Source organism: Ahaetulla prasina, chromosome 2, assembly GCF_028640845.1.
Source record: "Ahaetulla prasina isolate Xishuangbanna chromosome 2, ASM2864084v1, whole genome shotgun sequence".
NCBI lineage: Eukaryota > Metazoa > Chordata > Lepidosauria > Squamata > Colubridae > Ahaetulla > Ahaetulla prasina.
In genome coordinates this window covers 8,596,502-8,619,064 of record NC_080540.1, presented here as the reverse complement: position 1 = coordinate 8,619,064, position 22,563 = coordinate 8,596,502, and the positions used below count along the sequence as shown (strand labels likewise).

General features: G+C 40.0%; 2 protein-coding genes across 2 annotated transcripts in view; both read left to right on the top strand.

The window, feature by feature from the left end:
- The first annotated feature begins 8,807 nt into the window (after positions 1-8,807).
- LOC131193120 (zinc finger protein 271-like) lies at positions 8,808-17,313 on the top strand. Its single transcript, XM_058172982.1, has 2 exons — positions 8,808-8,863; positions 10,880-17,313. The coding sequence occupies exon 2, from the start codon at positions 11,564-11,566 to the stop codon at positions 13,100-13,102; it is 1,539 nt and encodes a 512-aa protein (XP_058028965.1). The 5' UTR covers positions 8,808-8,863; positions 10,880-11,563; the 3' UTR covers positions 13,103-17,313.
- The window catches only part of LOC131193113 (zinc finger protein 268-like), a 29,940-nt gene continuing 16,220 nt past the window's right edge, over positions 8,844-22,563 (top strand). The window contains exon 1 of the mRNA XM_058172967.1: positions 8,844-8,863. The gene's annotated coding sequence lies outside the window, so the exon portion shown is untranslated. The remainder of the gene's footprint in view (positions 8,864-22,563) is intronic.

Sequence of the window (22,563 nt, the reverse complement as noted above, 5' to 3'; positions counted from 1 at the left end):
CTGTAACTGAACAATCACAAATAACTCTGTATTCAAACACATGTTGAATTAAGTGCAATAATGATACATGCATTCCTATCATTTTATTTAAAGTCTTACTTAAAGTCTCTATCTTTATCTCTAATGAATAAAATTTATGACCTTATCAACCTGTTCATGGAGTTTTCTTGGATACAAAATGAAAGGAAAAGAGAAGAGAAGAGAAGAGAAGAGAAGAGAAGAGAAGAGAAGAGAAGAGAAGAGAAGAGAAGAGAAGAGAAGAGGTTAGAAGGGACCTTGGAGGTCTTCTAGTCCAACCCCCTGCCTAGGCAGGAAACCCTACACCACTTCAGACAAATGGTTATCCAACACCTTCTTAAAAACATCCAGTGTTGGAGCATTCAAACTTCTGCAGGCAAGTTGTTCCACTGATTAATTGTTCTGTCAGGAAATTTCTCCTAAGTTGCTTCTCTCCTTGATTAGTTTCCACCCATTGCTTCTTGTTCTACCCGCAGGTGCTTTGGAGAATAGTTTGACTCCCTCTTCTTTGTGGCAACCTCTGAGATTTGGAAGACTGCTATCATATCTCCACTAGTCCTTCTTTTCATTAAACTAGAGTAGTTTGTCACTGCTTTCTATTAGACATCCAGAAAGAAGGACAAATGAGGAAATATGCAAGCTGGGTTCCTTTTATACAGATATCATTATGTCTCATGAATATACATCAAAAGTAGCGCATGTATTGTGATGGCATAATGATCCTTTATCATTTTGATGAACTTTCAAGATTCCGTATGTGTTGTTCACCCTCCACTTTCTCCCAAATTCAATTTAGGCTGGAGATTTGGTATAATTCAGGGGTCTGCAAACTTGTCTCTTTTAAGACTTGTAGACTTCAACTCCCAGAGTTCCACAGCCAGCAAAGCTGGCTCTGGGAGTTGAAGTCCACAAGTCTTAAAAGAGCCAAGTCTGCAGACCCCTGGTATAGTTCTTTTCCATACATTAGAAACGATTGTACAATCATGTATAGGCTCAGGAAACCTGGGCTTCTCACTATAATTGTTCTATATGTTACTAGGAGATATTTTCTTTGACAGCTCACCAAATTGTAATATAAAAAGGATGAAGAAGTTCATATTTGTGTATCTACAACATAATAATAATTTTAAACACCCATTAAAATATTCAACATAATTATATGCATTGACCAGTACATGTGTTTCAGAGTACAACCCTGCCGTATAATTATTTTATTATAGTATATTCCATAATGAAAAAAACATAGGAAACACTGAAAAAAAGATATTGTTTTTATAAGTATAAGACATTTCCAAACAGTTTGTTAGAAGTAGAACATTCTTATATTCTACTAAGATTCTTCTCTAGGAAAGTAAAGGACTAGGTCTAATCCATTTTTTTTCTTTACTTAATATATGAATTCAAATATCAGAAGAAAATCAATTGTAAAACAGGCATCTAGATTACTATTTTAAAGAATTTTTAAAGAATGGTTAAAATATTTACTTGTTATGAATGGTTAGAGTACTTTAAGAATAATACGGCAGGGAGGCTCCAGTGACGTCACCCTCCTGCTGGGTGCTCTAACAGAGCACTCCGTGTTAGAAGATTGTAAAAGTCAGTGAAACAGAAAAAAAAATCACTGTTCACTGAGCTTAGCATAACCTCTGGGTGAAAGAGGTTATCAGAGTTGTGGGAAAGTGGCAGGTCTGACAGGGGGTTTGCTCTCAAGAGCGAATTTTCCTGGATTTATGACCCCACCGAATTCCACTCCCTCCAACTTCAGCACGCTCCTGTTTTTATCAGGAAAAAGGAGTGGGAATGTCGCTTCTGCTCTAAAGGACTTATTAAATTGATTGATATTCTAAGCAGATGGGAATTTCACAAGCGTTCGATCTTTGATGTAGAATCAGCACGGCAAGTACCGACTCCCTTTTTGAAACTTGAAACCTTTCTTTGTCTTTGATTAATTGACTTTTAAAATGGCGTCTGAAAGTGAAAGTAAAAATTTTTAGTACGATGAAGCAGCGTTATTTGTGGATTGTTACAAACGGAGTTTTTTTATACTGAAAGGAGGGAAGGAGAGTTATTAAGTTTTAATTCCTGATTCTTTTGAAGACAGAATGGCAGCTAAACCTTTAAAGCCTTCTGGAAGAAGGGGATCTGAACCAAGTCTTGAGGAAATATTAAAAGAACAATTAAAACTTTCTGAAGATAGGCAAAAAGAGATGATGGAGAATTTTAATGCAAAAATAAGAGAAGATATTCTTATGGCAGTTCAAGGACTGAGTAAAAAAATTGAAGGATTGGAAGTGGAAATGCAACAGATCTCTCAGTCAAATAAGCATTTAGAAGACAAAATGAAAGGTGTTCAGAAAAAAGTGGATCAAAATGAAGATCAGGTTGTGATATTACAATATAAACTTATGGAAGGAACTCTTAGAATTCGTGGTATGCAAGAAGAGCGAGGAGAAGACTTAAGAAAAATTATATCAGAAGCATTGGCTGAATTTATTGAAGTGGACCCCCAAGAGGTAGCTTACCAAATTGATAAAATATATAGAGTTAATTCCTGGATTGCAAGACAGAGAAAGCTTCCTCGGGACATTGTGGTTTATTTTGTGAAAAGGACTATGAGAAATCAGATTCTGCAAGTTTCATATCAGACAACTTTAAAATTGGAGAACAGGAGTTGAAGGTGTTGAAAGAGATTCCTTCAAAGATGTTAAGAGACAGGAAGGAATTTGCTTTTTTTACACAAGAACTTAAAAAACATCAGATTCAATTCAGATGGGAGGTGCCAGTTGGACTGACAGTATTCTATCAAGGAAGGAGATATAGAATTGACACTGTTTTAAAGGCAAAAGTTTTCTTTCTACAGTTTTGAAAGTCGAAATAGAAGTGATAGAAAACTTCAAGAGACTCAAGAAGGCGTGGTGATCCAAGAGCCTTTATTGCTGCCAGTATTAGAGGAACCACAAGAGCAAAGGGTGACAAGAGGAGTCCTTAAGCGTAAAGAGCAACAGTCTCAAAGTAAAAGTCAGGATCCCAGTATGGAAGCTGTGGGAGGAGCTAGACGGAAGATACCGGAGGAGGAGCTTTCGTTGTCTGCTTCAAAGCTTCAGGAGGCCAGTAATGGCAAATAGAATCTTGTCATGGAATGTTAATGGCTTGAATTCAGCTCAGAAAAGAAGGAAAATATTTCACTACTTGAAACAATTTAAAATGATGTGATTTGTTTGCAAGAGACACATATAAAATTATCAGACCAAAATATTTAATTAATTCAAAATTGGGTAACCATTTTGTTGCATCAGCTTTGGAAAAGAAGCATGGAATTGTTGTATATATCAGGAAGGATATACCAGCTAAGTTAATTGAGGCAGATATTCAAGGAAGATTTATTGCTATTGAACTGGTGATAGATGCAAAAAAGACTTTGCTGATAGGTATTTATGCACCTAATCAGCAACAAGAAAAGTTTTACAAAATGTTACATGAGAGGTTGACCCTCTGGGATTATAGTTCGTTTATTTTATTAGGAGACTGGAATGGAGTAATTGATACAAGAAGGGATAAGAGAACCTCCTCCAAGAAGATACCCATACATGCAAAATTACCAAAATCCTTTTTTGAAATGATGGAAGACTTTGAGTTTAGAGATATATGGAGGTTACGGAATCCAGATGAGAGAGATTTTACTTTTTTTTCTGATAGGCATCAATCTTTTTCACGTATTGATTTTATTTTAATTTCTAATGACTTGCTTTCTAAGGTGAAGAAAACGAAGATATTTCCGAGGTGTTTAACTGACCATAGCCCAGTATGGATGGAATTATTACAAGGGAAAAAAGGTGGTAGAACATGGAGGTTGAATGAAAATCTGTTTAGATATGAGGATAATGTAACTTATTGTAAGAAACAGTTAAAAGAATTTTTTGATTTTAATATGTACAAAGGGACACCTATAGGAACTGTGTGGGAGGCGAGCAAAGCGTTTATTAGAGGGATATTGATTTACTTGGACAATAGGCAAAGGAATAATAAACAAAGGCAGCGTAGGTATTTGGAAGAAGAAATTCAAAGGAAGCAACAGTTATTAATTCAAAACCCACAAGATCACAAACTTAAAGAGGCTATAAAAATATTACAGAGTCAATTTAATATATTAATTGTTTTGACTCTGGAACCATTATTAGATAAAATACGAGAATTAATGAAAATAGAGGGAATTAAGATTAGACAATATGAGTATAAAGTTAGAGCTTTTGCAGATGATGTAGTGGTTACGTTAACGAATCCTATAAATTCAAGTAGATTTTTGTTGGAAGTAATTAATAAATATGGAAAGGTATCAGGATTTAAAATAAATCAGAATAAAACAAAAGTGATAATTAAAAATATGTCTATACAACAGAAACAAAAACTAGAGGAAATGACAGGATTTGAGGTAGTAAAAAAGGTTAAATATTTAGGGGTCTATATTAGCTCATCGAACAAGAAACTTTATAAGAATAATTATGACTTGCTATGGCAAAAAGTTCAGAATGATATGAGTGGCTGGAAGAAATTGCAGTTATCCCTATTGGGAAGGATTGCGGCTATTAAAATGAATGTGTTACCTAGATTTTTGTTTCTGTTCCAGATGATACCAATAATTAAAAAGGATAACAATTTGGAAGATTGGCAGATTGGGATTAACAAATTTATATGGCAGGGTAAAAAGGCGAGGGTTAAAATGAAAATAACACAGGACTCACGGGAAAGAGGTGGTTTAAGAATGCCTAACTTTAAATTATATTATGAAGCAGTAGCCCTTTCAGTAATAAGTGACTGGTTTAATTTAACAGAGGAAAGAATTTTGAATATAGAAGGTTATGACTTGTTATATGGATGGCATGCGTACTTATTTTATGAAAAAAAAGTGGATAGGGCTTTTAAGAATCATGTGTTGAGAAGTGCTCTTTATGGTCTGGAAAAATATTCCTATAAATTAGAATACAAGATTCCTATATGGGCGAGCCCTAGGCATGCAATAGAGAATATAAATATAGAACAGAAACAGGAAATGATTACTTATAAAGAACTTTTGTATGCTGAAGGAGGTAGATTGCAATTAAAATCATTACAGGTATTAAATGAAGAAGGGAGGAATTATACTTGGTTTCAATATGGGCAAATAAGTGCTAGATGGAAAGAAGATCAAAAATTGGTATAATGCAAAGGAGGAAAATTTAATGAAGCAAATTAGAAATCAGACCCAGGAGCATATAAAGAGATTGTATAATGTGTTGCTTGAAATAGATTCGAAAAGGATTTGGTAAAGGATTGTATGATAAAATGGGCACAGAATATTCAGGAACCAATAATGTTGGAAACATGGGAGAAAATTTGGGTTAGAAATGTTAAGTTTACACAAGCACAGAATTTAAGGAAAATTTTTATAAGATGTTTTATAGATGGCACTTAGATCCCAAAAAATTATCATGTATGTATCCTAATATCCAAGCGAAATGTTGGAGGTGTGATTGTGATGATGCTACATATTTTCATATTTGGTGGACTTGCAAGAAAATTAAGGTCTTTTGGATAAGAATTTGGTGGATTATTCAAAATGTACTGAAGAAGAAGATAAAGTTCCTGCCACAATTTTTCCTTTTGGGAATTATAACGGATTGTACAGGGATTGAGACTAAATTGATTCTGAATTTAATAACAGCAGCAAGACTGTTGATTGGACAATACTGGAAGAAAGAAGAGGTACCTACAATAGAAGAATGGATATTGAAAGTTATTAATTTGGCTGGGATGGCTAAAATCTCAGCGTTTTTAAAAGACAATACGCAGGAAAGATATTTAATTGAATGGAAAAAATGGATTGATTATCTACAAAACAGATATCAGATTAAGAAATATCAGATTGCCTTTGAATAATTAGAAAGTTATTTTATGTAATGGGAGGGGTTGGGAGATGAAAAGCTTTGGATGTGGTTATTTGGATTGAAGGAAAATTTTATTCTATGTTTGGTTTATGTATAACAATACCTTGTGATTGACCCGGGAAGCCGGGGAGGAGGGGGGTGTTTTTTTGGGGGAGGGGGGAAAAAGGGGGAAAAATGTTTTTGTTTTTTAAAACTCTTTCAATAAAAAAAAAAAGAATAATACGGCAGATATTGCGCTTATAAATGAAAAACTTAAACACATAAATAAAATTAAGTTACCTAATGTTGCATAATCTTGGGTTTGTATCAAAGACCCATCTAGTAGATAAATGACAGGAACCTGATCATTATGAATGACAAATCCATAATATCATTCTTGGTTCCTCGATCTCATTTTAGGATTATATCTCAGTCATATTTGGTTCACTAGCTTTGAACCTCTGGCCTCTGTGGCTCAGACTGCTAATGCAGTCTGTTATTAACACAGCTGCCTGCAATTACTGCAGGTTCTAGTCCCACCAGGCCCAAGGTTGACTCAGCCTTCCATTCTTTATAAAGTAGGTAAAATGAGGACCCAGATTGTTGGGGGCAATAAGTTGACTTTGTATATAAATATACAAATAGAATGAAGACTATTGCTAACATAGTGTAAGCCGCCCTGAATCTCCGGAGAAGGGTGGCATATAAATGCAAATTTAAAAAAAACACCTTCTAGCTTTAGGCTATATGAGGCTGATTTTAATAAGAAGTTTTCCTTGTCAGTGTCTTCCTAATCTTCATTTTGTTGAAATAAGAAATATAAATGGGTGCCAAGCACTGGAAAAATCAGGAGATTCAGACAGTTCGAATGGGTATAAACATTCAAATGGCTGCCCTCCCTTGTGAGTCCCCTGGTGTATCACCAGGTTAGAATTGGTGATATACATCAGGAAACACTCTGGACATTGAAGCGGTTTCTCTCCTCTGTGAGTCCTCTGGTGTGTCATGAGTTGAGAACTTTTACATAAACTTTTCCTGCACTCTGGACACTCATACAACTTGATTCCCCTGTTGGAAGAAATGTCCATCTGGGTTCAGTTCCAAGTGGGAAGAAAGACACTGGAAACATGGAGATTGCTTGGAAAGATGATTTAATGGTGTACAGCAGGACCACATGATTTGAGGTCCTGGGCAAAAAAAGAGCACATGGGTGAGAGAGGGAGAGAGATTTATAACCTCTGTTGAGCTTTGAACTTGCTTCCTGCTCCTATGACACGAAATGTATCGTGATTGGTTGTCAGGCTATGCAGGGGTAACTTTGTAGATTGTTTTAAGTCCCAAGCTTGGTTGAATCTTGCTGGGTGATGTAATGAAGGGATTTGGGTCAATTCCTATTATGGCTTAATGGCTTTGTCCTGGTTTGGTTTGGATCTGAGTGAGGGTTAATCCCATCACCCTGGAGCTGAAGGGTTTTGTTGTTGTTTTTTGTAGATAAGATGTCTTTTGTCGTTCTGGGGCTATTATCAAAGGTGGGGGGCTGCTTTTCAAGAGCATGTTTCTCCTTTTCTCATCCAGGGAGGCATAATATTCTGCCTTTTTAATACTTCCTAGAATATTTCATTTTTCTAGGAGAAGAGTGGGTGCTAACTTTCTAGACCTCCTTTCCACCAACAGTTACATGTTTCCCAAGGAGAAAATGAAACTAGGCACAGGAGACATCGGACACCACAACAAAGCTTTGCTTTGCTGGCTGGGGAATTCTGGGAGTTGACGTCCGCCAGGCTTAAAGTTGCCAAGGTTGGAGATCCCTGCTCTACATCACAATGCCAATCTAACATTTCATGCAACCTCCTTTCCTAACTGCTATCAGCTTTGGCAGTAATTTTCAGAGATTATTATGGGGTTCCACTTGCATAGACATGCTAATCCTAGCACCAGGGGTCTTTCTATACCCAGCTCAGTGAAGAACATCACTGGAATGTTGTGATGTTCAGATCTATCCAGCTGGCAAAAGGCCACCAGAACCTCATCAGTTGCATTTTGAAAATAATCTTTGGGACAACAGCTTGAATACCACATGTAGTATATATAGTTTGTTCATACATGACTTAGTTGAATGGATTGAAAGGGAATTCATCAAATTTGCAGATGACACCCAGTCGGGGAAAATAGCCAACACTTTAGAAGATAAACCCAAGATCCAGAAGGTTCTTGACACGTGTGAGCAATGGGCCCTTTTCAGAAAAATGATGGTGAGAAAAATAAGGTCTTGCACCTAGGCAAGAAAAGCTAAATGCACAACTATAGAAGAGGTTGTACCTGGCTCTAGAGCAGTAACTGTGACAGGGACATAGAAACAATCACATATGAGCTAGCAGTGTGATGTAATTGCCTAAAAAGTCATTTCAGTCTTAGTCTGCGGCACCAGAGGAATAGTGTCAAGACCACATGTAGTGTTAGTACTGTGTTATACTGTATCGGTAAGACTACACCTTGAACATTGCATCCAGTTTTGGTCACCAGGATACAAAAAAGGTGTTCAGACTAGAAAAAGTGCAGAGAAGAACAAAAAGACATTTACACATTTACACTATTTCGCTTGGCTCAGCTGCAAAGGTCAGTTGCTAGGAGTCTGAAAATGACTTGATAGCATGTAATTCAGTAAGACAATTTGGCCAATGCCGTAGTTTGAGATGGGACAAGCTTGTTTTTGGCCTCCTGTTGCGAGATTGCAGTCAGATAGGCAGCATCTGGGACTGGAAAGCCAACAGTACAATAGCGGCCTCTGTGGTTGAGCATAAAGGAGTTAAAACCATCGAGTACTGTATTGCTAGAAAGGATGGAAGGAGAGGAGAAGCACAGAGGAACTTCCTCTTCTGGAAAGGATCAGGAGAGGAGAGTGGGGTGCAGAGAGGCTCTGGAAGGATCGAAGCATAAGCTGGAAGGTGAGTTGAGGACAGGTCGGAGGAGTGTCTGGAGCAACTCAGGCTGTTTGGTTCCCTCCACAGCGTGGAAGCAGAGAAGCAACTAGATAGAATGAGGAATAACAGTTGGAAGGGATCTTTGAGGTCATCTAGTCCAACCCCCTGCTCCAGCAGGAGACCTTATACATTTCAGGCACGTGGCTGTCCGGTCTCTTCCTGAAAGCCTCCAGTGATGGATCACAGACAACTTCTGCAGGCAAACTGGTTAATTGTTCTCACAGTCAGAAAATGTCTCCTTGTTTCTAGGTTGCTTCTCTCCTTGATTCATTTCCATCCACTGTTTCTTTTTTCTGACTTCAATTTGGAGTTGCACCAATTTGGGTCCTGCCAACCGGTGCACATTTATGATGGTTGCAGCATCCCACACTTAGGATCCCCATTTGTGACCTTCCCAGTTGGCTTCTGACAAGCAAAGTCAGTGGAGATGCCATCAGGAAGTTGCAAGCCAGGGTCAGGTGAAATTGCCTTTAAGAACCCACAACTGCAGAGGAACAGATGTTAAGTTGGCACTGTCACGCAACATCATGCTTCATGATCAGGCTGCTTAGTGATACAGATGCCAGTCCCAAATGCAGTCTGTAAGTGAGGACTGCTTCAATAGGAATATCACCGGAGTGGTTGCGGGAAGTATTTTCTGCCCTTATTTGGCTCTCAGGACTTTCACGGGCAAAATTGGTGCTTCTAAACTTGCAGACGCTTTAGACATCATTTCATCAGTTAAAGCCCCAAATCTCTAAAAGTAGCTCGAAAGGTAACCATTTTGGGATATTTTTCAGGCTGAAAACACATGGATTTTCCACATATATAAATTTGTAGATTTGTTTATTTCTATTTTTGTCTGAATCCATATATCTGCAATTGTATAATCTATCCCCATCACTTCCACATATGGTTTATAATAATCTTTGCAGTGCTAAGAATATGTTTTTTTAATTCTTCCCTTAGAGTCTTGCAATAACTTATATTTAATTCTTGGGGTTTTTTCCCCTTGCAATATAAACTTAGAGGTCTCCATCTTCCATTGTTTAAATGAAGTATTACAAGTGGTAATTAGGGGGCTGGAGGCTAAAATATACAAAAAATGGTTATAGGAATTGGGTATGTATAGTCTAATGAGAAGGACTAGCAGAGACATCATAGCAGTGTTCCAGTATTTGAGGGGCTCCTACAAAGACATAGACAAGTCAAACTATTTTCCAAAGAACCAAAAGAAACTGGATGGAAACTAATCAAAGAGAGATGAAATGTAGAACTAAACAGAAAATTCCTAAAGATTATAACAATCAACCAATGGAATAGCTTGCCTTCAGAGGTTTTCAGCCTCTCTAGGAGTTTCTGGAGGCTGGGGACAGCAAAAAACGTCACTTCCTGTCCAACTGGAAATTGGGAAATGGGCTGTTTTGGGCCTCCAGAGGGCCTGGGGAAGGCTGTTTTCGCCCTCCCTAGATGCATAGAGAGGATCTGGAGCCAGGTGAGAAAGAAAAACGGGCCTTCCCCACCCACCACAGGCCCTCCAGAGGCAGGAAACAGCCTGTTTCCCTACTTCTGGTGGGCCCAGAAGGCCCAAATATCAGCTGGCTGGCATGCGCATGCACGCTGGAGCTGAGCTGGCGTGCCCACTGATATGGCTACCTGTGCCACCTGTGGCATGCGTGCCATAAGTTCACCATCACGGGTATAGGGTTTCTTGCTTGATTATTCTGTTATATGTTATATTCATCTTAATTACAATTACAATAATTGCTGTACTAATAATGTGTATTGACCCAAGTCAACAAGAGAATTTTATGGTTGAATGCAAATATGAACTTGGATCTCCGTAATCTTCAATGTGTCAAATAAATCATAATTAGTCTAAGGTTATTTTAGCATTGCGGCATATTTCCTTTTTACCTTTAATGTACATGCTTTTCTTTTTTCACATCTTTTGCAACCTTTATAAACAACAAAAGTTACTCTTTTCTTTGAATTGTATAGACAGAGAAGACGGCAATAAGAGCACTCTGGACAACTGAGAATAACAAGCAACATTAAAAAGGAAAGCCAATTAAGCCAGAAATCAAAATATTTTCCATATCCTTCAGAAAATTCTTCTCCTTCCCCAGCAGGTGATCAAAAACAGATTTCAAACTGAAAAGAGTAGAGTATGTGGAACACAACGATACATTACAGGTAGTCCTCAACTTACAATAGTTCATTTAGTAACTGTTTGAAGTTACAGCACCAATGAAAAAATGGACTTATGACCATTTTTCATATTTATGACTATTGAAGCATCACCATTGTCACATGATTTATATTTGGCAGTTTGGCAGCTAATTCCCATTTATGACGGTTGCTGTGTTCTAGGGTCACGTGATCCCCTTTTGCAGCTGTACAGACATGCCTATTGTGGGAAACGTGCAGATTTCAAATCACAAATGCACGAAATGATTCACACTGGAGAAAAGCAATACTAACGTGGCCAGAGGTTTAGTCAGAACAGATCCCTTGTGGTTCATGGAAGGACCCACATAGGAGAGAATTCCAACAAGTGCTCCCAATGTAGTGAGCATGGCAACTTGGTGATACATTAGAGAACTCGCACCAGGGACAAACCCTTTGAATGCTCTCATTGTGGAAAGTTTCGGTCTGAATTCTGGCCTGGTGATACGCTAGAAGATGCAAACAAAAAAGAAATCATATGAATGTCCTGATTGTGGAAAAAGTTTCAGTCGTAATTCCGGCCTAGTGAAACACCAGAGGATTCACACAGGAGAAAAACCTTTTGAATGTCCTGACTGTGGGAAAAGTTTCAGTCGTAGTTCCAGCCTGATGAAACACCAGAGGACTCACACAGGAGAGAAACCCTTTGAATGTCCTGATTGTGGAAAAAGTTTCAGTCAGAATTTCAACCTGGTGATTCACCAGAGGACTCACACAGGAGAGAAACCATATGACTGTCCTGTTTGTGGCAAAAGTTTTAGTCGGAATTCCAACATGCTGATACATCAGAGGATTCACACAAGAAAAAAATGCTTTGAATGTCCTGATTGCGGGAAATGTCTCATTAAAAAATCCCAGCTTATCTATCACCAGAGGATTCATACGGGAGAGAAACCCTTTGAATGTGCTCTTTGTGGGAAAACTTTCCGTCAGAATTCCCACCTGCTGATACACCAGAGAGCTCACACGGGAGAGAAACCATTTGAATGTGCTCTTTGTGGGAAAAGTTTCAGTGAGAATTCCAAGCTGGTGATACATCAGAGGACTCACACGGGAGAGAAACCATTTGAATGTGCTCTTTGTGGGAAAACTTTCAGTCAGAGTTCTGGCAGGGCGAAACACCAGAGGATTCATACAAGAGTGAAATCATATCAGTGCCCATATTGTGGGGAAAGTTTCATGAGAAAATTCCAGCTCATGAGACATCAGAGGACACACACAGGAGACAAACCCTTTCTATGCCCTTTCTGTGGGAAAAGTTTCAGGTACAATTTCAACCTGGTGATACACAAGAGGACTCACACAGGAGAGAAACCATTTGAATGTCCTGTTTGTGGAAAACGTTTCACCAGAGATTGCTACCTCGTGAAACACCAGAGGACTCACTCAGGAGAGAAACCCTTTGAATGTCCTAATTGTGAAAAACATTTCCGTCACAAATCCAGCCTGGTAATACACCAGAGGATACATACAGCAGAAAAACACTTTGAATGTCCTTATTGTGAAAAACATTTCAGTCAAAGTTCCATCCTATTGATACACCAGAGGACTCACACAGGAGATAAACACTTTGATTGTCCTGTTTGTGGGAAAAGTTTCATTAAAAAATACCAGCTCACAAGGCACCAGAGGATACACACAGGAGATAAACCTTGTGAATGCCCTGATTGTGGGAAATGTTTCAGTAAGAATTCCTACCTGGTGATACACCAAAGGACTCACACAGGAGGGAAACATTTTGATTGTCCCGATTGTGGGAAAAGTTTCATTAGAAAATGCCAGCTTACTATGCACCAGTGGATCCACACAGGATATAAACCTTTTGAATGTCCTGTCTGTGGGAAAGGTTTCAGTTATACTTCGAGTCTGGTGACACACCAGAGGACTCACACAGGAGAGAAGCCCTTTGAATGTCCTGATTGTGGGAAAAGTTTCAGTCAGCATTCCAACATGGTGGTACACCAGAGGACTCACACAAGAGAGAGACCGTATTAGTGTCCTGTTTGTGGAAATGTTTCAGTCAGAATTCCAACATGGTGAAACACCAGAGGACTCATACAGGAGCAAAACACATTGAATGCCCTGATTGTGGGAAAAGTTTCATTAGAAATGTCCATCTCATGAGACACCAGAGGATACACACAGGAGAGAAAACCTTTGGATGTCCTGCTGTAGGAAACATTTCCATTTCATTTCAAACCTGGTGAAACACCATTGGACTCACACAGGAAAGGCCTTTCAAATGTCCAGCCTGTGGACAGTACTTTATGTGTAAATCAGTCTTTATTGCCTACAAGAAAATCCACAAAAGTTGAGTTTAGAGAGGGGTTGAATTTCATTACTGAAATAATGAAATTAACTGGATATTTCCTTTTGCAGAAATTATGGAATTTCTCAAAAAGGCTTTTGAGTGCTGGTTTTTCTATATTGATTATGGAATTCCAACATGTGGAGATTCTGTCTTCTACCTTGTTGTCCTCCAGATTATGCAGTCCAGATTCTAGGACTGGAAAATCACTGCTGCAGAGAGCAGACATGTAGATGTGGGGTTCTCCTGAATAATCTAATTAAAAAAACTTTAAAGCAACCCAAATATGCACAAAAATCCAACTACTGGGGTGGGGATTGAAAGGAGGGGGGGAAATGATTTGGAGAGGAGAGAAATCTTAGAAATTTTGGAAGTTAAACATTTATTTGGATGCAAATTCTGGTGAGTTGTTCTTGTAGCATAATCAGACTGTGGCTCCTTTGTTCTTTAGCATTGACTTAAGTTTTTCAGCATTGACAAAATTTTCTTTATATGGACTGAACTGTTTTTCTTCAATATTGACTGCATCGTTCTTTTTACCATTAACAGAGCATACTTACCCAGACATAATTGCAGAATGAATTAGATACAGATGTAACAGCATGAATGTTCTTTTTTCCTCTTTCTCTAATGAAAGAAGTGCAGATCTTTTGCAAGGGTGTTTTTTTCCCCTCTCCGCATATTTATAAGCTCAGCATTCAATACCATCATTCCAGATTCTTCTAACTAAACCAAATCCGCTAGCTGTACCTGACCACACTTGTAAATAACATAACATAACAACAGAGTTGGAAGGGACCTTGGAGGCCTTCTAGTCCAACCCCCTGCCCAGGCAGGAAACCCTACACCATCTCAGTCAGATGGTTATCCAACATTTTCTTAAAAATTTCCAGTGTTGGAGCATTCACAACTTCTGAAGGCAAGTCGTTCCACTTATTAATTATTCTAACTGTCAGGAAATTTCTCCTTAGTTCTAAGTTGCTTCTTTCTTTGATCAGTTTCCACCCATTGCTTCTTGTTCTACCCTCAGGTGCTTTGGAGAACAGCCCGACTCCCTCTTCTTTGTGGCAACCCCTGAGATATTGGAACACAGCTATCATGTCTCCCCTAGTCCTTATTTTTATTAAACTAGACATACCCAGTTCCTGCAACCGTTCTTCATATGTTTTAGCCTCCAGTCCCCTAATCATCTTTGTTGCTCTTCTCTGCACTCTTTCTAAAGTCCCAACATCTTTTTTACATCGTGGCGACCAAAACTGGATGCAATATTCCAAGTGTGGCCTTACCAAGGCATTATAAAGTGGTACTTGTATAAGCATTAAAAACTGATGATTGGTTTTTAGCCCACTCAAATGAGTGCACCGTTCGGAAGGGTCTTGCCTGGGTGGGTACGAAACTGTATGTCCCTGCCAGCCTGAAAGGAGCGATTTTGCAACATAGTTATGACACTAAAGTGGCTGGACATTTCGGATTTGTAAAAACATTGCACCTAGTGAAATAACAATTCTGGTGGTCGGCTTTGAAGAAAGACATAGAAGCCTACATGGCGAGCTGTCCTATGTGTGCAGCAGCAAAGAAACCTCAGGGAAAGCCCCCTGGGTTACTTCAGAGTGTGGCTAGACCGGGAACCCCATGGAGAGAAATATCCAGGGATTTTATTGTTGAGTTGCCCGAGAGTGGGGGAAATACAGTTATTTGAGTGGTTACTGATTTGTTCTCCAAACAAGTGCATATTATACCATGTCCCAAAATCCCCTCGGCAAAAACCATAGTAGTACTGACTTCACCCCATTCAAGGTGGCCTCAGGGCGGGACTTTGTACCCATCCTGGAACTACCTGGAGACAAACCACAAATATCTTCATTAGCTGATTGGATCAAACAACTATGTAGTACTTCAGGGGTGAAATCTAAAAATTTTCCCTACCGGTTCTGTGGGCGTGGCTTAATTGGTGGGCATGGCTTGGTGGTCAGATGACTGGGTGGGCGTGGCCAATAACAATAAATAATAAAAATAATTAACAAAGTGTAAAAAACAATAAGAGGTACCAAAAACCAACTTTCACACTTTACACACACACACAACACAACTGACTCACACACAGTGTAAACGCAGCTGCACTTCACACTTCACACAGCCACAAAAAGCTCAAAAATCAACTTTCACACCTTACACACACAACTCACACACACACACACACACAAAATGCCACATACAGCTTTCTGAGATTTTGTGTGTTTGTGTAGTTAGAGTGAAACACTACAGAAACACACCAAATCTCAGAAAGCCGCACAAATATTTTATTTTATTATTTTATTTTATTTTATTTTATTGTGGATTTCAAATCCCAGAGTTCCTCAGCCAGCAAAACCAGCCAGTTGATCACCGAGGAAATAGATTAGCTAAGCGATTGATTCTGTCTGGCTGAAACTGAAACTGCTTTCGGGCTGGAAAAAGAGCCATGTGTTCATCAGCAATTATTATTATTATTATTATTATTATTATTATTTATTCGATTTTTATACCGCCCTTCTCCCGAAGGACTCAGGGCGGTGTACAGCCAAAAGTAAAAACAGACAATACAATATACAATTTAAAATACAAATTAAAAAACTTATTTTATAATTGGCCTAAAAAACTTTAAGATATATAAAAGTAAAACCCCATTAAAATTAATATTAAAAAATTTAAAATCGATAAAATTTAAAATTGATAAAATTTAAGCCAGCCCCGCGCGAATGAAAAGATGTGTCTTCAGTTCGCGGCGGAAGGTCCGAAGGTCAGGTATTTGGTGTAAACCCGGGGGAAGCTCGTTCCAGAGTGTGGGAGCCCCCACAGAGAAGGACCTTCCCCTGGGGGCCGCCAGCCGACATTGCTTGGCGGACGGCACCCTGAGAAGTCCCTCTCTGTGAGAGTGTACGGGTCGGTGGGAGGCATGCGGTAACAGCAGGCGGTCCCGTAAGTACCCAGGCCCTAAGCCATGGAGCGCTTTGAAGGTAGTAACCAAAACCTTAAAGTGCACTCGAAAGGCCACAGGTAGCCAGTGCAGTCTGCGCAGGAGTGGTGTTACATGGGAGCTACGCGTAGCTCCCTCTATCACCCACGCAGCTGCATTCTGGACTAACTGAAGCCTCCGAGTGCACCTCAAGGGGAGCCCCATGTAGAGAGCATTACAATAATCCAAGCGAGAGGTAACGAGCGCATGAGTGACTGTGCACAAGGCATCCCGATCAAGGAAGGGGCGCAACTGCCGAACCAGGCGAACCTGGTGGAAGGCCCTCCTGGAGACGGCCACCAGACAGGGGGGCAGAGATCGACCGCGAGGCACCTCACCTGTGGGGTGCCGCAGGGGTCGATTCTCTCGCCTCTCCTGTTCAACATCTATATGAAGCCGTTGGGCGAGGTCATCAGTGGCTTTGGGGTGAGTTATCATCTGTACGCTGATGATACTCAGCTGTACTTCTCCACCCCAGGCCACCCCAGCGAAGCTGTCGAAGTGCTGTCCCGTTGTTTGGAGGCCGTACGGGTCTGGATGGGGAGAAACAGACTCAGACTCAATCCATCCAAGACGGAGTGGCTGTGGATGCCGGCATCTCGGTACAGTCAGCTGCAACCGCAGCTGACTGTTGGGGGTGAGTCACTGGCCCCGACGGAAGGGGTGCGCAACTTGGGCGTTCTCCTGGATGGACGGCTGTCGTTTGAAGACCATGTGGCGGCCGTCTCCAGGAGAGCTTTTTACCAGGTTCGCCTGGTGCGCCAGTTGCGCCCCTTTCTGGACCGGGATGCCTTATGCACGGTCACTCATGCTCTCGTCACTTCTCGCCTGGATTATTGCAATGCTCTCTACATGGGGCTACCCCTGAGGTGCACCCGGAGACTTCAGCTAGTCCAGAATGCAGCTGCGTGGGTGATTGAGGGAGCACCACGTTGCTCCCAGGTAACACCACTCCTGCGCAGTCTGCACTGGCTACCTGTGGTCTTCGGGTGCGCTTCAAGGTTCTGGTTACCACCTTTAAAGCGCTCCATGGCTTAGGCCCGGTACTACGGGACCGCCTGCTGTTACCTTATGCCTCCCATCGACCCGCACGCCTCACAGAGAGGGTCTTCTCAGGGTGCCGTCCGCCAAACAATGCCGGCTGGCCCCCAGGAAGGGCCTTCTGTTGAGCTCCTACTCTCAGGAACGACCTTCCCCCCGGTTTGCGCCAAATATCTGACCTTCGGACCTTTCGTCGGGAATTAAAAACTTATTTATTCATCCAAGCGGGACTGGACTGATTTTTTAGATTTTTTAAATTTCTAAATTTTAAAATTTTAAATTTTTTATATTTTCTGTAATTTTATATGGGGTATTTTAGGTTGGTCAATTCGACGGTTTTAATTCGGCCACTATTGAATAGGTATTTTAAATTGATTTTTAACTGTGTATATTTATTGTTTTTTATCTTGGCTGTACACCGCCCTGAGTCCCTCAGGAGAAGGGCGGTATAAAAGTTTAATAAATAATAATAATGTTCATCAAAGGACAGCCGTCCATCCAGGAGGACGCCCAAATTGCGAACCACCTCCTTTGGGGCCACTAGCTCGTCCCCAACAGTCAGCCGTGGATGTAGCTGACTGTACCGGGGTGCCGGCATCCACAGCCACTCCGTCTTGGAGGGATTGAGCTTGAGTCTGTTTCTCCCCATCCAGACCCGTACGGCTTCCAAACACCGGGACAGCACTTCGACAACTTCACTGGGGTGGCCCGGGGTGGAAAAGTACAGTTGGGTGTCATCAGCGTACAGCTGGTATCTCACCCCAAAGCCACTGATGATCTCACCCAACGGCTTCATGTAGATGTTGAACAGAAGGGGCGAGAGGATCGACCCCTGCGGCACCCCAAAAGTGAGGCACCTCACGGTCGACCTCTGCCCCCCTGTCAACACCGTCTGCGACCGGTCAGAGAGATAGGAGGAGAACCACCGATACACGGTGCCTCCCACTCCCAATCCCCCCAACCGGCGCAGCAAGATACCATGGTCGATGGTATCAAAAGCCGCTGAGAGGTCTAATAGGACCAGGGCAGAGGAGTAACCCCTGTCCCTGGCCCTTCAGAGATCATCCACCAATGCGACCAAAGCTGTCTCCGTGCTGTATCCGGGTCGGAAGCCGGACTGGAACGGGTCTAGATAGACGGCTTCATCAAGGTATTGGGGTAGCTGTCGCGCCACAGCACAGCAATCAGGTAAGTGCCTTAGAATCTCTACTCTTACTTGTAGAAAACATGTTTTCTACAAGTAAGAGTACAAGTAAGGTTCTGCTGATGAGGAACTCAGGTGAGATCGCCAGAGGAGACTTCAAATTTTTTTTTAAGTTTAAAGTCTCTGCCAATCTCAGCTGAGGGGCGGGATCCTCAAAGGCTATTTTTTACTTTTAAAGGCATGTTTCGGCTGAAGCAAAACCGGCTTTTAAAAGTTTTTTTAAAAAAACCTCTGCACATGGTGTGGCTCAGCAGAGGCGGGGGGGCGGGGCCAGGGATTTTTGCTACCGGTCCTCCGAACCAGCAGCCGCCATTGCTACCGGATCGCGCGAGCTGGTCCGATCCGGCAGCATTTCACCTCTGCCCTAGATGAAGCACACCGCTCTCATAAGAAACAGGCCAATAAGAAAAGAACCCAGGCTAGGGACTACCAAGTAGAAAATAAAGTATTCCTATCTACTAAGTACTTACAAACTACCCAAAAATAAAAGAAACTTCGACCTAAGTATGTGGGCCCTTTCCCCATTGTACGCTTAGTGAACCTGGTCACAGTACAATTAGAATTACCAAAAACCTTGAGGAGGATTCACCCTGTATTTCATATGAGTTTACTGAAGCCCCAACATATTTCCTCCCTCCGTCCAGACCCCACATCTCTCCCAGTTCCTATACTCATAGAAGGAGAGCAACATTTTAAAGTTAAGGAAATATTAGATTCTAGGAAACGTGGCCTGGAAACACTTCCCTTTAGCTCAAGTGAATGGGTGAATAAACAGGATGTAAAAGTTCTGAAGCAACTGAAATTGTTTTATTCTAAATACCTTGATAAACCTTAGCTTAACATGTAATTTTTTTTTCCAGGACTAAAGTCTCTTCTTCAGGAAGGCCAAATGTCTGCCTCCCCTCGCTACAACTTTATTACTTTGGGTAGTCTGTCTTCTGATTTATGCATTTACTGCGCTCCTTGCTACAGCTGTCATAGTAAGGGAGGGGGGAGAAGAGTGCTGGAAGAGATACTGTTTAAAGGAGTGAATTAGAGGGCTTTCTTCAAACTTGCTCCGCAGTTGGAAGGTGGGCTGATAACAGTCAAGGTTAACGGTGCACACCACATGCCCCTCTTAAGGCAGTGGTTCTCAACCTTTATAGTGCTGCGACCCCTTTAATACAATTCCCCATGATGTGGCGACCCCTTTAATACAATTCCCCACGATGTGGCGACCCCCAACCATAAAATTATTTTCGTTTTGAATTTATCGCGCCTGAAGCCATATTGGCTAGCGATCTGAACTGCTTGCGATTGCCTTGAGGACGGAGGCATTAAAGCGAAGACTCCTCCCCTATTAAGTTTATCGCGCCTGAAGCCAGATTAGGCTAGCGATTGGGAATGATTGCAGCTGGCTTGAGAGAGAGACATCCGAGCAAAGATTTCTTTCTTTTTTTTTTTTTTTTTTTTTTTGCAAAATTTTTATTTTTCCATAATAATTCCCACAATTTGACCAGTGTACAATACAATCACTTATCCAACAATCAGTCCTATACTCAAATTATACTCAATCAGGGCTGCTCGACTGCCACTCCCCCCTTTAATCCTTTCTTCCCTTCTCATCCTTCTTAAACTTCCCCCACCACCTTCTCCTCGCTTTCCTACTTCCCCTCCTCTTTCCCACTTCTCACTACCATCCTTTCTAACCCTCTATCTTCTCCTTCTTCTCCTCCTCCTATCTTTTCTTCTCCCTCCCTTCTTTCCTCCCTACCCACCTGCCTACCTACTTTCTTCCTTCTTTACTCCTCTTTCCTTACCCTTTCCCTTCGGGAGTGTTTGCCGAGCAGTCCCGACATTACACCATTCCAACTTGTTTAATTCTACCATTATTCCTGTACAATGGCAACCAATCAATTTATAGTCTTCCCCTTCCCCGCCTCATTCCCCCCCCCCCCGAGACTTCCCAGAACAGAATACAGGGTATTGTAACTAACAAACATAATCTAAAATATAACATAAAACATATTCCATTTCACACCATCACACTATCAATTCCCTTCTTTCTTAAACTAATACATAGTAATTCCTAACTTCACTCAAAAACTAATTGATATTTTTTAATCTGATACTTATTTTGAATATAATCAATCCACTTCCTCCATTCCAAAATATATTTTTCTTGTGTACAGTCTTTCAAGTAGGCAGAAATTTTGCCATTTCTGCTAAATTTGATACTTTACTAATCCATTCTCCAATTGTAGGTAAGTCTTCTTTCTTCCAATATTGTGCAATCAATAATCTTGCAGCAGTTATTAAATTCAGAATCAGTTTTGTCTCTATAACAGTGCAATCTGAGATTATTCCTAATAAAAGAACTGTGGAACAAACTTGATCTTCTTTTTCAAAATGTTCTGCATAATCCACCATATTTTTAATCCAAAAGGCTTTAACTTTTTGCAAGTCCACCATATATGATAATAGGTAGCATCCTCACAATCACATCTCCAACATTTTGCTTTCACATTTGGATACATACATGACAGTTTTTAGGATCTAAATGCCATCTATAAAACATTTTATAAAAATTTTCTCTTAAATTTTGTGCTTATGAATTTAACATTCCTCACCCAAATTTTTCCCATGTTTCTAACATTATAGGTTGTTGAAAATTTTGTGCCCATTTTACCATACAATCTTTAACTAACTCCATTTCTGAATCAATTTCAACCAATACATTATATAATCTCTTTATATGCTGTTGACCTTGATCTTTTATTTGTTTTACCAGATTATCATCACTTTGCCTTATACCAATTTTCTGATCTATTTTCCATCTAGATTGCAATTGTCCATACTGGAACCATGTATAATTTCTTCCTTCATCCTCAATTTTTCCCTAGATTTTAACTGTAATTCCCCTTTTTCCATAGTCAAAAGCTCTTTGTAAGTGATAACTTCCATTTTTTGTAATATATTTATATTCTCTATCATATGTCTGGGGATGGTCCATATTGGTATCTTTCCATCTAACTTATATTGATATTTTTTCCAAATCCTCAACAACGCACTTCTGACCATATTATTCTTAAATGTCTTATCAATTTTCTTGTCATATATTACATATGCGTGCCATCCATATAACAAACCATAACCTTCTATATTCAAAATCCTTTCCTCTGTTAAATTAATCCAATCAGAAATTAAAGTTAAAACAACTGCATCATAGTACAATTTCAAGTTAGGCATTTTTAAACCCCCTCTTTCCCTAACGTCTTGCATTATTTTTAACTTTATCCTCGGTTTTTTACCCTTCCATACAAATTTATTAATCCCTTTTTGCCATTCTTGTAAATTTGCATCTTTCTTCAAAATTGGAATCATTTGAAACAAAAATAAAAATCTAGGCAAAACATTCATTTTTATAGCTGCCACTCTTCCCAACAATGATAATTGTAACTTCTTCCATTTCTCCATTTCTTTAATTACTTTTCCCCACAATACCTCATAATTGTTTTTATATAATTTTACATTCGATGCTGTAATGTATACTCCTAAGTATTTAACCTTTTAACTACTTCATATCCAGTTATTCTTTCTAATTCTTCCTCTGATGTGTATTCATATTTTTAATTATCATTTTTGTCTTCTGTTGATTCACTTTAAACCCAGATACCTTACTATACTGATCAATTGTCTCCATCAAATATACAGCTGAATGTATTGGTTGAGATAAAGAAACAACCAAATCATCTGCAAACGCTCTTAATTTATAATCTTGATTTTTAATTCTAATTCCTTTTATTCGATCTAAACCACGTATCTTACTCAATAATATTTCCAAAGTTAGAATGAATAATAATGGTGACAAGGGACATCCTTGTCTAGTCCCTTTCTCAATCTTGAAAGATTCTGTTAATCCACCATTT

Coding starts and splice junctions, on each gene's coding strand:
- LOC131193120 (XM_058172982.1), top strand. CDS start 11,564: ATGCAAACAAAAAAGAAATCATATGAATGTCCTGATTGTGGAAAAAGT.